The sequence below is a fragment of the Tupaia chinensis genome, unplaced genomic scaffold (assembly GCF_000334495.1).
Source record: "Tupaia chinensis unplaced genomic scaffold, TupChi_1.0 Scaffold000258_1, whole genome shotgun sequence".
Lineage (NCBI taxonomy): Eukaryota > Metazoa > Chordata > Mammalia > Scandentia > Tupaiidae > Tupaia > Tupaia belangeri.
Genome location: NW_006159738.1, coordinates 639,132 through 653,932, shown reverse-complemented (window position 1 = coordinate 653,932; position 14,801 = coordinate 639,132). Strand labels below are relative to the sequence as shown.

Genomic DNA, 14,801 nt, shown 5'->3' with positions numbered 1-14,801 from the left:
CATCTCAAAAAAAAAAAAAAAAAGAAAATGAAAAAAGAAAGTTATATATGAAGTTTCAGGAAAAAAAGACCCAAGAAGGGCAACTACAGGTGACAGAGGTGGGAGAGCCAGGCCTCACTCAGTACATACATGCTGGTGTAAATATTCTTGGAGGGGACCTTCCGGTAATTCTAAAGGGCAGGCAGATTTGAGAACTAGTGCTCTGAAGCATCATTAACCCATCTGGGTCTTTTTTGTTTTTAGAGATTTCCGCTATAGGACGCACATGTGCTCACCAGCGAAACAGAAAGCGAGAATCACTCCCTGTGGGGTGGAGGTGGGGAGATGGCCACACCACAATCCCTTTTCCTCCAGTCTCTCAGGATTTGGGGCACACACAAATACGCACCCAACATGAGTTTTAAGGCGCTGGTCCAGGACTCAAACCATGGCCAACTACTTGCAAGTCCAACGATGTAGCCATTATGCCGTCTGCTGGCCCCCTGTCTGTCAGCGATTGGAAACAGTCTACTGTAGAGTGCACTCCACCTGATTTCAGTGGTCACGAGTAGAACACTAGAACATGGCCTCGTCCACAGACGTCTCGAGTGCCGTGAGGAAGCGCTGCTCCTCTCAGGCTGTGGGCACCCAGCCCTGTGCCCTGGCGAAGAGACAGTGGACAAGCCCCTAGCTCGCCTCCCAGCTGGCCTCCTAGCTCACCGGCTGCAGACAGGACATCTCTCCTGCCCCTGCAGCTCTGAATCAGCCAGACGTGCTACCCCTGAGCCATCTTCCCACCCGGCACTAAGCCCTTGGAATCTCCCCACCCACCAGCCCACATTGCCTAGGCTCCCACGCCCCGTTCCCAATCTGCTTGGGGACATTTGTCTTCTTTGCAGGGGACTATAAATTTGATATAGTGAATGCTAAAAAGAAAAAGGATGCCAAGAAAAAGAAACAAGCACACAGGAAATGTTGCAACATCTCATCCTTAGCAACTTTGTTTGGTTAGCTCTGCAGAATTCTCGGGGATTCAAGGCACAGCTGCCTTGAACATTGCTACATGCTCTAGGCTCATCTGGAACAAGGTGCGAGAGAGAGCCATGTGGGGGCTCTTGCAAAGCTGGTGCCAGTCTCTGGGGGGGAGGCCTGTGGTTCTTATCTTCTGTTTCTTCCCGTCTGAGTTGAGCCACCTCATCCTGGGACATCAGAGGCCCTATGAGCATCCTCTGAGATGCTCCCACCACGACAATGTCAGGAACCTCTGTAATGCAAAGCCCCCCCTTTCCTGTGTCCCAGTGAAGTCCGGCACACGTGATAAAACCTCCACACGTAGGTAGGATTCTATACCAACACGTCAAACAGCAATCGGAGTGGCGAGTGACGTATTTGGCTTAAAGAAGCTCGTGTTACCAAAGTTAGCGCAGAAGTCCAGCCGCAGTTCATGGGATTATTAAATACAGATCCTAAGGGATCGGGCTCATCTGTTACAAACGGTAATAGCCCTGGGTATAAATAAACATTTCTGTAGATTTTGGCGTCCGGTGTTCACTGTCCATCCTCAAAGCACACAGTCTGTTTGAGGGGTCAGTTTGATGGCGCATCTGCACCGAGAGGTGTGAGGAGGCCGCGACCGTGGGCTGCAGGAGACTGCAGGTGCCGGCCGTAGAAAGACCACATCCGGGGTGGAGCCCAGCTGCGGTCACAGGTGCTGCAGGGCTTCCTGTCCTTGCTCTGTGTAGCCGTCGTCCCGGTGGGTGTTTGCCCACTGGCCAAAGGACTCCGGGGTGTGCACGTTTCTCTGGGTGCTGGCCAGGCGCTTCTTATCTCTGGAGAAGAAGCTAAACCTTTCGGAGGGGAAAGCAAGGACAGAAATGAGAGCCGACTCCTTGCTGCGTGATGCATGTTTACAGCGCCAGGGACACAGCAGCGCATCAAGTCAGGGTGTGAGAGGAAACTCGGGGGTGCAGGTGGAGTTATTTCGGGAAAGCGGCATTGGATTCTGCATGTCATTCAGTCACAGTACCTCGGCGGTCACACTGAGCGAGGCGTGCATGCGTGTGTAACGTGAGGCTCTTCCACCTCAGCCTACGGACAGCCTCCCCGTTACCCGTGCCCGTGAAGTCCTGACACAAACCGTGGGCTTCTTTAGCTGCCCTGACCATGCCGGGGAGGAACGGTGCTCCCGCCTTGACGACAGCCCGACTCAGGAATTTGGCTGCCACGGTGCGAGAGGGATACGCGTGCAGCAGACCCTGCGCTTTGGGCCAGTCGTCAAGGTGCATTTCCGACTTACAGCAAGTTTATCAGGGATGTAATCCCATCGCAAGCCAAGGAGCACCTGTTCTCGAAAGCCAGGTGGAAGGTACGCTGCTTCCAATTTCAGTGGTTACGTGGTCAATGAATGGGAATCAGGACACTATGGGGGCATGCCAAAGCCCAGGTTTCATGGACATTACGGCTCGGGATGTGGCTGCAGGAGAGTTTACTTACTCATTGAAACTGCCTGAAGGCACGTGTGCTCACCAGACAGGCAGAGGGAGAAAGCACCCCCCAGTGGGGCGCGGTCATGCCACAATCCCTTCTCCACCCTGTTGGGATTTGGGCATACACGGACTCGTGCTCAGCATGTTTTTCAAGTCTCTGGGACCAGGATTCAAACCATAATTGCCCATGTGAGATCTGACTCCCTGAACTACTAGGCTACAGGGCTGGCCCTAAAGTAGGTATTTAGAAAAAAAAAATACAGACATTAAAAAAAAACATGAAGTAGACTATGGGTATACACAGTTCTCAGATGAGACAGTGTAAACAGAGCAGGCGAATGACATTTGGGAAACATCACTTGGACTCTCAGAAGGGGTTTCGTGGTGAAAGCCTTTAGAGTTTCCTGTTAAACCCAGCCACGGAACAGCAGCTAGCTTAGACCAAGAGGCCTTTTTACAACACCTGTGACTATTTCTTTGATCAGCGTGAACCGCTGGGTGCCTGCGAGAGAGAGGGCCACAAGTCACAAAGAAAAACCCTGAGAGTGGCCCATCTAACACAAGGTCTGCTTTGAGATAGCGCAGAGGGACCCGGGCCAGTGAACCTGACCTGGCCTACCTTGGACACTTCCCAATACTCGCCCTGAGCTGCCTTCTGCCCTTCGGTACTACTAGGCTCTAGAAGGTCCCTTCTGTTGTCACCAAGTTCTTCTTCCTCTTGAATTCTGGTTTCTGAACTCGGTACGGGATGTGAGAGCTTTATCATGTGTCTCGGGGGACAAAAATAGCAACGCAGTCCTGGAGAAATCAAAGCTTCAGGTATATTATTTTTGGTCCCCTCTGCCTGCCTGCCCGTTCCCTTCAGCACGGTGGCCGGCAGCATTATAGTTTTAATCGCACCTGGGTGAAAGGATTTCATTGCCGTGCTTCCTGGACCCCACGGTCACTCTGTGCCAGGATCAAGAGCTGGGCAGGCTAAGTTTATCTGGTGCCAGGCTCCCTAGCAACTCAATTTCTCTACAACAGATCCGTGTAGCGGCGACTCCAGACTCGATTCCCACACTGGGTTATTTCTGAGCTGTCTCTGCAGGGCGGCCAGGGCAATTAGCAGGCTGAAAATACAGCAGCCGCATACCGCTGTGGCGTGTCACCTCTGCCTGACTCAGCCAGCAGGACAGCCATGGGGCACTTCGGACAGGGAGAGACTTAAACATCGGTCCCCTCCTCTCCTTTTCTCTTTTGTGACAAGATCAAGGCTGACTGACAGCGGCTTGGCAAAACAAAGCAGTTTAGAAAGCTACGCGTGGAGGTTGAAAACACAGGGTTAGTGTCACTCGGGATCGCAGTGGATGTGGATTACTGACCCGTCATTTAAAGGACCTTCTTTACTGGATCATGGGCAAGGTGGTTTTAGGACAGAAACAGAAGAGACAGAGAATTAGCAGTGACAGAGCCGGGAGTCCCGAGGCTCCGCTCGTGCGGCTCGAGCACAAGGAGCGGCACATCCCACAACACACTCAACACCCGCTGCGTGGGGACACGCGGGTGACGGCCATGCAGCTAACACGGGCACGGAGGCAGGCCAGCCCGAGCGGGCGGCGCAGCAGGTCGGAGGGGAAAGCAAGGACAGAAATGAGAGCCGACTCCTTGCTGCGTGATGCATGTTTACAGCGCCAGGGACACAGCAGCGCATCAAGTCAGGGTGTGAGAGGAAACTCGGGGGTGCAGGTGGAGTTATTTCGGGAAAGCGGCATTGGATTCTGCATGTCATTCAGTCACAGTACCTCGGCGGTCACACTGAGCGAGGCGTGCATGCGTGTGTAACGTGAGGCTCTTCCACCTCAGCCTACGGACAGCCTCCCCGTTACCCGTGCCCGTGAAGTCCTGACACAAACCGTGGGCTTCTTTAGCTGCCCTGACCATGCCGGGGAGGAACGGTGCTCCCGCCTTGACGACAGCCCGACTCAGGAATTTGGCTGCCACGGTGCGAGAGGGATACGCGTGCAGCAGACCCTGCGCTTTGGGCCAGTCGTCAAGGTGCATTTCCGACTTACAGCAAGTTTATCAGGGATGTAATCCCATCGCAAGCCAAGGAGCACCTGTTCTCGAAAGCCAGGTGGAAGGTACGCTGCTTCCAATTTCAGTGGTTACGTGGTCAATGAATGGGAATCAGGACACTATGGGGGCATGCCAAAGCCCAGGTTTCATGGACATTACGGCTCGGGATGTGGCTGCAGGAGAGTTTACTTACTCATTGAAACTGCCTGAAGGCACGTGTGCTCACCAGACAGGCAGAGGGAGAAAGCACCCCCCAGTGGGGCGCGGTCATGCCACAATCCCTTCTCCACCCTGTTGGGATTTGGGCATACACGGACTCGTGCTCAGCATGTTTTTCAAGTCTCTGGGACCAGGATTCAAACCATAATTGCCCATGTGAGATCTGACTCCCTGAACTACTAGGCTACAGGGCTGGCCCTAAAGTAGGTATTTAGAAAAAAAAAATACAGACATTAAAAAAAAACATGAAGTAGACTATGGGTATACACAGTTCTCAGATGAGACAGTGTAAACAGAGCAGGCGAATGACATTTGGGAAACATCACTTGGACTCTCAGAAGGGGTTTCGTGGTGAAAGCCCTTAGAGTTTCCTGTTAAAACCAGCCACGGAACAGCAGCTAGCTTAGACCAAGAGGCCTTTTTACAACACCTGTGACTATTTCTTTGATCAGCGTGAACCGCTGGGTGCCTGCGAGAGAGAGGGCCACAAGTCACAAAGAAAAACCCTGAGAGTGGCCCATCTAACACAAGGTCTGCTTTGAGATAGCGCAGAGGGACCCGGGCCAGTGAACCTGACCTGGCCTACCTTGGACACTTCCCAATACTCGCCCTGAGCTGCCTTCTGCCCTTCGGTACTACTAGGCTCTAGAAGGTCCCTTCTGTTGTCACCAAGTTCTTCTTCCTCTTGAATTCTGGTTTCTGAACTCGGTACGGGATGTGAGAGCTTTATCATGTGTCTCGGGGGACAAAAATAGCAACGCAGTCCTGGAGAAATCAAAGCTTCAGGTATATTATTTTTGGTCCCCTCTGCCTGCCTGCCCGTTCCCTTCAGCACGGTGGCCGGCAGCATTATAGTTTTAATCGCACCTGGGTGAAAGGATTTCATTGCCGTGCTTCCTGGACCCCACGGTCACTCTGTGCCAGGATCAAGAGCTGGGCAGGCTAAGTTTATCTGGTGCCAGGCTCCCTAGCAACTCAATTTCTCTACAACAGATCCGTGTAGCGGCGACTCCAGACTCGATTCCCACACTGGGTTATTTCTGAGCTGTCTCTGCAGGGCGGCCAGGGCAATTAGCAGGCTGAAAATACAGCAGCCGCATACCGCTGTGGCGTGTCACCTCTGCCTGACTCAGCCAGCAGGACAGCCATGGGGCACTTCGGACAGGGAGAGACTTAAACATCGGTCCCCTCCTCTCCTTTTCTCTTTTGTGACAAGATCAAGGCTGACTGACAGCGGCTTGGCAAAACAAAGCAGTTTAGAAAGCTACGCGTGGAGGTTGAAAACACAGGGTTAGTGTCACTCGGGATCGCAGTGGATGTGGATTACTGACCCGTCATTTAAAGGACCTTCTTTACTGGATCATGGGCAAGGTGGTTTTAGGACAGAAACAGAAGAGACAGAGAATTAGCAGTGACAGAGCCGGGAGTCCCGAGGCTCCGCTCGTGCGGCTCGAGCACAAGGAGCGGCACATCCCACAACACACTCAACACCCGCTGCGTGGGGACACGCGGGTGACGGCCATGCAGCTAACACGGGCACGGAGGCAGGCCAGCCCGAGCGGGAGCCGCAGCAGACGCTCCCTAAGCCCAGCTCACACGGATCCCAAACCACACGCAGTGCCTACAAGAGAAGGGAGTCGTCGGACAGGCTGCAGGCCCGGGTCATCTATTATCAGTCCCGCGGCCACCATGGGCATGACGGCTGTAAAGATCCTGGTCAGGAAAGCACAGGTAGACAGAGGAGAGAGAGACAGGGAGGCGTGAAAAAGAGGCACTCCAGACACCCAGGCCGAGGGACTTGCCCATGTCAGAGCTGAGCAGTCCCCGCCTCAAAACTACCTTCACACCCCAGGTATGTGGCCCGTTGCAGAAACGGAGTCCATGCAGATGAGGCTACTTAGGATGAGGTGACGCCTGCACGGGGTGGGCCTGAAGCCGGTGTGACTGGTGTCCTTACGAAAGGAACACACAGGAGAACACCACGTAACACCGAGCAGAGCGCGGGTTGATGCTGAGCTCCACTCGGTCTCGGTAAAACACCAGCAAAGGGAGGCCTGGGACAGGCTGACACCTGATCTCAGACGTCCGGCCTCCAGCACCGAGACAACACAGGGCTGCTGCTGAAGCCCCAGGTCTGTGGTTTTTGTGGAGCCCTGGAGGACAGCTGCAGTACCTGGTGGCACTCAGGCAAGAGAGTGGCCCCAGAGGGGCGAAACACAGGCCTGGGTGTGCGAAGGAAGGAGTCCGCTGTGTTCTGAGAGGTCCCGGTGACACCTTTGCAAGGCCTCCGGCATGTCTTCCCACTGCCATAGCAGCAGGCCCTGTGGCGTTGGGACGGCCAGGAGGACGAGAACCCGCAGACTGCGTGACCCGCCAGGGCATCTAGTCCCCTCAGGTCGGAGCGAAGCACATGCTCAGTGCCCAAAGGCTGGGCGGGCCGAGCAGGGCAGGGCAGAGCAGGGCAGGGCAGAGGACAACAGCCTCCAGCCAGCCCTGGGGCTTATTTTTTTTTTTTTTGGAGAGATTTTCACTATAGGGCGTGTGCGCTCGCCAGACAGACAGAGAGAGACATTAGAGACAGAAAGCGAGAAATCACCCCCCAGGGGGGATGGTCACGCCACAATCCCTTCTCCTCCATTCTCCTCTCGGGATCTTGGGCACGCACGCACACGTGCCCGGCGTGAGTTTTAAGCCACTGGGTCCGGGACGCGAACCGCAGTCGACTATGTGGGAGTCCAGTGACATAGCCATTATGCTAACTGCTGGTTCCCGCTGGGGCTTATTTTGAAGGGCTGTGACTGTTCCTGCCTTCATGAGAGAGCGGGAGGGGAGAGGGACAGACAGACAGATGGCACTTTGAGCACTGTCGCTGTGCTGCGGTCCTCGGGTCCCGCTCCCAGGGAGGACCCCAGGCACATGCAGCCATAGCTGGCAGGGTCAGGAGCCGGACCTTGGCCATCCAGGCCAGCCTGCTGCCTGTGGCCCACCACGACTGGGTCTCCTGTGCTTTTTCCCCTAAGGGTTGGCTGGAAACGTTAAAAAATTAAAGTCTCAGATGAGGTCTGGAGCTGTGGCTGGGATTGCCGCTGACCCGCCTCACATCTCAACAGAAGCGTGGTTCTCCTGTGGAGGAAAGGGATACCTTTGGCTAAATGAATGGGCCCAGCCCCTGGGGGCACGGCTGCCAGGCACAGCTGGTGTTCAGGGCTCCGAGCCATACCATTGTGCACCTGCCTTTGCCAGGACGCCCAAATAGGGCACCCCAAAGACACGGTCATTGTGCGGAGGTGGCTACGGACACCAGGCGGACACCTCTCCTGGAGAGATGTTTGCTCGCCTGGAAATGCTGGACTTCACTCGGGGCCCGCCAGGCCCCAAGTCAGTGTCCTGGGGAGTGTGACTGGTTCGAATCCCCCTCCCTGCTGCATATTTCTGGAAGATGCGAACTGAATGAAGCTCCCACGGTGGCATTTTGGGAAGTGTAATGGGCGGCTGTGAAGAAGCTATTTCTGGGCTGAAGCGAGGAGTGGTGGGTAGGAGGACGGGGACAGAAAGCTCTGTCACTGCCACCATCGAAGCCTCGGGTGTCCGCCCACTCCGCTACCCTCTCCGGTCTGAAGGGCCAGTTCTGAGCCGCAGCTTCCCGGCCCTCCCTCTCCACCCACCGCCCGGCTTCCTGCCTCCCGGTCAGCGCCTCGCCCCTGCCCGTAGACAGCTGCCTCGTGTGTCTGTGGGACCGCACTGAGAGATGGCGACGGCACAAAGGGGGCAGTGGTGCCTGGCGCTCACTGGGCACGAGGCTGAAGTCAGGCCGGCGCTGCCTCGTGACCTTCCCGGCGGTGCCAGCGTCCTTTCTGGCCGGCAGCTGCTCAGTCACAAGGTATTCCTGGAACCTCTCTGGGCACTGTGTGGACTGGCAGCAGGAGTTTCTGGTCCCCTTGTCAGGCTCAGCCCAGAAAAGTGCAGTCTGGAGTCTCCCACACCGTGGTATATTTGAGAGATAAGGGACACGGGCAGCGAGCCCACAGTGCGTGTGTGTGTGTGTGTGTGTGTTTGGGGGGTAGACAGCAGAAGCGGGGCAGGGCCAAAGGCATGGGGTTGAATGTCGACTTCCCACCTCCCGGCAGAACGACCTCAGTGAAGTCAGTGGGCGTCTCTGGGCCTCAGTTTCCTCATTTAAAAAATGGGGATCGTTGGCCTCGCTCTGGTTTCCCACAGGGTGGAAGATACTCTGAGCCGGCAAAGCCCCTTCAGCGCCCTTGGGGGGGACTGCTCAGTTTTGGGGGACATGGGGTGAGGCACGAGGCGGAGCTGACAGCAGCTCGGTGCTGTTCTAGGCAGACAGTGTGGCTAGTGCTCCCCAGAAGTCGGGGCGCAAGAGGCAGGGCAGACAGAACCACGTGGTGTAAGAGTGAGGGACAGAAAGGGAGGCATCGGAAGGCCTGCCACCCTCCAGCCCAGCCTTGGGGCTCACAGGCCATAGAGATGCAGCTCTTGGCCGGCAGTCGAGGTGGACAAAGGCCACCAGTGTCCTGCCCATGCCGGTCAAAAGCCTTTTGTGTCAGTCTGCTTTCCCAATTAGCCCTTCGGCCACGACTGCTGGGGGACGGGCCACCTGCACCTCGCGGGTGGGACGGTCTGGTCTCTCTCTGTCTGTCTCTCTCTCTGTCTCTCTTCTGTCTCTTTCTCTCTTTTGGGCTCCCAGATTCCAGATGCTTCCCCTGCCAGGCTCAGGCTTCAGCTGAAGGCAGAAAGGCATTGAAGGGAACCAGCAGTTAGCGTAATGGCTATGTCACTGGACTCCCACGTGGTCGACCGCGGTTCGTGTCCCGGACCCAGTGGCTTAAAACTCACGCCGGGCGCATGTGCGTGCATGCCCAAGATCCCGAGAGGAGAATGGAAGAGAAGGGATTGTGGCGTGACCATCCCCCCTGGGGGGTGATTTCTCGCTTTCTGTCTCTATGTCTCTCTCTGTCTGTCTGGCGAGCGCACGCGCCCTACAGTGAAAATCTCTCCAAAAAAAAAAAAAGAAAGGCATTGAAGACGGAGCCCCAGGGCGTTCTGGAATCACCTGGAAGAGAAGGGCAATGGAGCCTGTTGAGGTGTGCTAGAGCAACTACTGGCGAGCCTGGCTGGCCAACTCTGACAACTCTCCCTAGAGTTTCCCTGGTATGAGGCTGGCAAAAGTGAGCCCTTAATGATCTGTTTAGCAATAGAGGACCGAAGTAGGAAATTAGTCAGGAAAAGCCAGCTTGGGAAGGAGTTCTTAAGAGCTACATATGACTGTGGGTGCGCGAGGCTCTGTAAATATAGCATGCTCAAAGTGGAAAGGTTTGATTTTTTTTTTTTTAATTGCCAGCGCATGTGTATGCTCACCAGTTAGGGAGAGAGTGATGAAGAGAGAAAGGGAAAAGCAGCCCCAGCGGGGCCTGGTCACACCACAACCGCTCCTCCTCCGTTCCTCCATCCATCAGGGTTTCGAGCATGCATGCACACGCCCAGTGTACGCCAAGCCTCAGGGCTGGGATTCGAACCGCGATCGGCCATGTGGGATCCAGCTCCCTTAAATCCTGAGGCTATGGGCCTGGCCCAGGAAGGTCTGATTCTCAAAGACCTGGGCACTAATGGCTGAAGGATGCAGAGTGCTGGTCTCCTGGTCTCCCCACTCCCGACTCTGTGGGCCCAGAATTTCTAGCAACGTCCCCAGGGCTAACACCAAAAGCTGCACCTGTCAAAGCCCAGAAGATCAAGTTTGCTCATTGTCACATACAAACGGGGCTGGCAGGTGGGACTGAGCTTAAGCAAAGCCAATCTTATTTCTTACCAAGCACCAGTCAAGAGGATAAGCGTTTTCCTGGAGCTCAGAATCACAGAGTCATGGGGAACCAGCAGTTAGCGTAATGGCTATGTCACTGGCCTCCCATGTAGTCGACTGCGGTTCAAATCCTGGACCCAGAGGCTTAAAACTCACGCCAGGTGCGTGTGCGTGCGTGCCCAAGATCCCGCGAGGAGAATGGAGGAGAAAGGATTGCGGCATGGCCATCCCCCCTGGGGGGTGATTTCTTGCTTTCTGTCTGTCTCTCTCTGTCTGGTGAGCACACGCGCCCTATAGCGAAAAAACCTCTCCAAAAAAAAAAAAAAAGAATCACACAGAGTCAAGACCAAGGGCTCCCTCACCCCTAAATGGGGATACGGGGGACACTGTTATTTCTGTCTGCCTATTCTGTCTGCCTAGCTCTGGGAAGTCACCCCATTTGAACCCACATGAACTAGACAGAGTTTAAACCACTTCCTGCTTCAGGAGTGAGAATAGGACACAGCCCTGGACAGCGGATACGCTGGCCTGAGATTGGTTTAGGGATGGTCATGTGGCTCAGTCCAAGCCAATGAGACACGATTCTGTGACTTTTGTGGAACTGCTGGGAACAGAGGATCCGAACCGGAGTACTAGGCAGAAGAGAAAGCCAGCTGAGGGCTGCCACCACTTGCCACACAGAGTCTGTGGAGGATCCCCGAGAACAGAGCCCGCAGAGAGGAAAACCAGGTCGGGCAGAGGAAACAGGCCTGCATCCAGCTGAGCCCCAAGCTGCAGTACCTTGGAATTTGGGGTTACTTAAGGCAAATTCTGCAAGTTACTCTGAGTTGGCACCTCCCCTCAGAGCATGTTGGTGCCGCTGATTCAATGAGATACCAGGAGGGACAGACCCGGCACACAGTCGGTTCTCAGTAGATACTAGCTAAGTGGAAACCAAGGGTCTGCTTTGCCATAGGGTAGTCTGCTCACCGGAAAACAAAGAGAGACAGTGAGAGGGAAAGCGAGAAGTCACCCCCCTTCCCCGGGGAGATGGCCACACCGCAATCCCTTCTTGGGATTCTGGGCTCGCGTGCGTGTGTGCCTGCTGTGAGTTTCAAGTCACCAGATCTGGGCCTCAAACCATGGTCTGCCACGTGGGAATCCAACACCCTAACCACCACACCACTTGCTGGCCCCTCGACCAGAAGTTTTAACCTTTATCTGAAGCCCCGAAGCTGGATGCCAGTTTTGCATGATTTCAGTGGACCCCCAAAGGTATGTGTCATGCCAAGAGCTACTGAACAATGTGGCTCAAAGTCTCAGTGACGGCAGGGACAGGGTCACTCTCTTCGGCGTGTCCCCCACAGCGACCGTTACGCACTGATGGAACCTCATGGAGGGACTGTGGGCTCAGGGGACGGTCATTACAGATGGGTGGACCCGGGGCCATCCCACATCTCAGAGCTGCCCTTCAGATGCAGAACCCCTCCCCTTACCCCTAGCCCTACTCACTGTCCTCGGAGGCCCAGAGACCCAGAGACACACCCTACCCACCCGACACACTCAAGCCAGCTCCTGGGTGTCAGCCACAGACCCCAGCCCTTGCCCTCCCCGCTCAGACCACCCGAACCCCTCTGCCTCGAGATCCCAGGGGCTCAGCATTCAGAAGGAGCGATACCTCCCGCCAGGGCCAGGCCCAACACGCTCTGGGCTAAGCATGTCTCAGCAGGGTGTGGTTAGTGACAGCCTGGCCAGGGAGCAGTGGCCAGGAGGTCAGAGGCCGCGTGAACCGGGGAGCTGAGCGTGGAGCAGCCCCACACCTGGACGTGCGTCACTTACAGTCGCTTGATCCCAGACTCGGGCTGGGGGGCCGTTCTCGGGTGCACAACGGGTGGAGGCTGGAGTATTCGGTTTTCCTCTTCCATTTCATCACTGGAAGGAGACAGGAGGCATGAGATAAGGGAGAAATCCCAGGATAGCTGGCGCATGGCGGGAGAGTACCGTCTGACGGTCGGAGAGGGCGCACTTTTCTGGGGAAGTGAGACTGAGGGGAGCCACACCTCTATTTGCAGTTTCTTCCTTTTTTAAACAAAAAAAATTATTTAATTATATTTATTCGCTCATTTATTTTAATTTGACCAGAGAAAGACAGACACACAGAGAGAAGGAAAGTGAGAAACCAAGCCACCAGGTCCGGGACTTGAACCATGGTTAGCCATGTGGGAATACCCAGCACTTTAATAACCATGCCACCTGCTGGCCCTATTTCCTGTTTACTCTGACAAGTCCAGCCACACAGAACTGCCCCCGTTTCCTGTCCTTACAGAAGTCCCCTTGCCTCTGTTTACCCTGACAAGTTCAGCCACACAGAACTGCCCCCGTCTCCTGTCCTTACAGAAGTCTCCTCGCCTCTAGGCCTTTGTGATTTTTCTCCACCTGGCACATGTCACCCACCCACCATTACCCATATCCTTCCTGGAAGGCCTTTTCTGTGGCACTTCCTTCAGGAAGCCTTCCTGATTTCCACCCATCTCCAAGCCAGAATGCTCTCTCTCCCATCTTTTTTTTTTTTTTTAATTTTTATTTATTTGATGGTGTTTGTTATCATTATTTTTTAATTTGACCAGAGAGAGAGAAAGGGAAAGTGAGGGAGCAAGCTGCCAGATCTGTAGCTCAAACAGTGCTCAGCCATGTGGGAGCCCAGCGCCTTAAGCCCCATGCCCCCTGCCAGCCCCTCTCTCCCATCTTTGAACATCTGGTTCTCAGTCAGCAAACCTTTCTTTCTTTTTTTTTGAGAGATATTTTTGCTATATTGCACATGTGCTCGCTGGAGAGACAGAGACAGAAAGTGAGAAATCCCTTCTCCTCCATTCCCCTCTCGGGATCCTGGGGACACACACAAACACACACACACACACACACACACGCACACAGTGTGAGTTTTAAGCTGGCAGGTCCAGGACTTGAACCGCTGTCAACTACGTGGGAGTCCAGCGACGTAACCATTGTGCCATCTGCTGGTCCCCAGTGAATCTTTCTTACCTGCCAGGTAACAGTGACTTTTCTCTTTCTCTCTTCAATTTTCCAGAGGGCGCAGTGCACCCATAGGAGACAGAGAGGGAAAGTGAGAATGCACCCACAGGACAGTCATGCCAATTCCTTCTCCATCCCGCCCTCCTTCTGGGACTCTGGGCACGCACACACACACACACGACCAGCTTTTATTTCAAGCCAACGGGTCTGGGACTCAAACTGCATAGTCAGCCATGTGGGATCCAGCGCCTAAACCACCAGCCACCAGCTGGGTAAGGTCATGGTAGACATAACCCAGTTCGTTCTAATAGTTGAGAAGTTCCACATTACAAAATGCATCTGGGGGCCTGGGCCAGCTGACAGCATGCTGGTTAAGGTGGCTGGATCCCACATGGCCGATGGCTCAGTTTGAATCCTGGACCCCGTGACATGAAAGACTTGCTGGGCACATGTGCCTGTGTGCCCAAAACCGCAAGAGGAGAATGGAGAAGGGATTGTGGAATGGCCACTCCTCGCTTTTGCTTTCTGTCTCTTTCCAGTGAGCACATGTGCCCTATACCAAATTCTAAAAATAAATAAGTAAATAAAACAAAAAAAATTTTTTGAGAGGTTTTTGCTATAGGTTGAGGCGCTGGACTCCCACAGAGTTGACCACGGTTCAAGTCCTGGACCCGGTGGCTTGCTTTCGTACTTTACCTCTGTCTCTCTCTCTCTGATCAAAGTGAAAAATGACAGTAATAAATAAAACCAAATAATTCTTTAGAAACAACACAAGACAAAACAACGCATCTGGGCCCGCATTTCACCAGAGGACTGTCCACTCCTATCCAAGTGCTTTAGGTCAGGGAGGGTGCCGGACAAGGACCCGGACGCCTGCCTCACACAAACTGGACCAGCTCAGGCCGGCCCGCGGGGTCCGCACCTCTTGTAGTAGGCCAGCTCCTCCTGCAGCAGGAACACCCTGGCCTTGAGCTCGTTCCTCTCCTGCAGCACGTCCCGCAGCTCCTGCAGTGTGAACCGGGGGCGGTTGGGGTCCTTGAGGTCCATGGCTGCCTTCTCAGCATCTGAGATGCACTCCTCTCCGCCGGGTTCCACCTGGAGGAGGAGGTGTCACTAATGAACTGGCGGCCACCACGGCACCCGCCCTGAGCTGAAGAGCCCGCGTTTTCCACCTCCAGCGAGCAGCTTTGAGGGCGCTATTTTCAGCACCCGTGGGTGGGCACCCTCTTCGC

General features: G+C 54.8%; 1 protein-coding gene across 1 annotated transcript in view; it reads right to left on the bottom strand.

The window, feature by feature from the left end:
• Positions 1–954: 954 nt before the first annotated feature.
• RILPL1 (Rab interacting lysosomal protein like 1) overlaps positions 955–14,801 on the bottom strand; it is a gene marked incomplete at its 5' end in the record, with an annotated part of 50,085 nt that continues 36,238 nt past the window's right edge. The window contains 2 exons of the mRNA XM_006149337.2: positions 955–1,826; positions 12,376–12,468. Of these exons, the coding sequence (XP_006149399.2) occupies positions 1,682–1,826; positions 12,376–12,468 (238 nt within the window). The remainder of the gene's footprint in view (positions 1,827–12,375; positions 12,469–14,801) is intronic.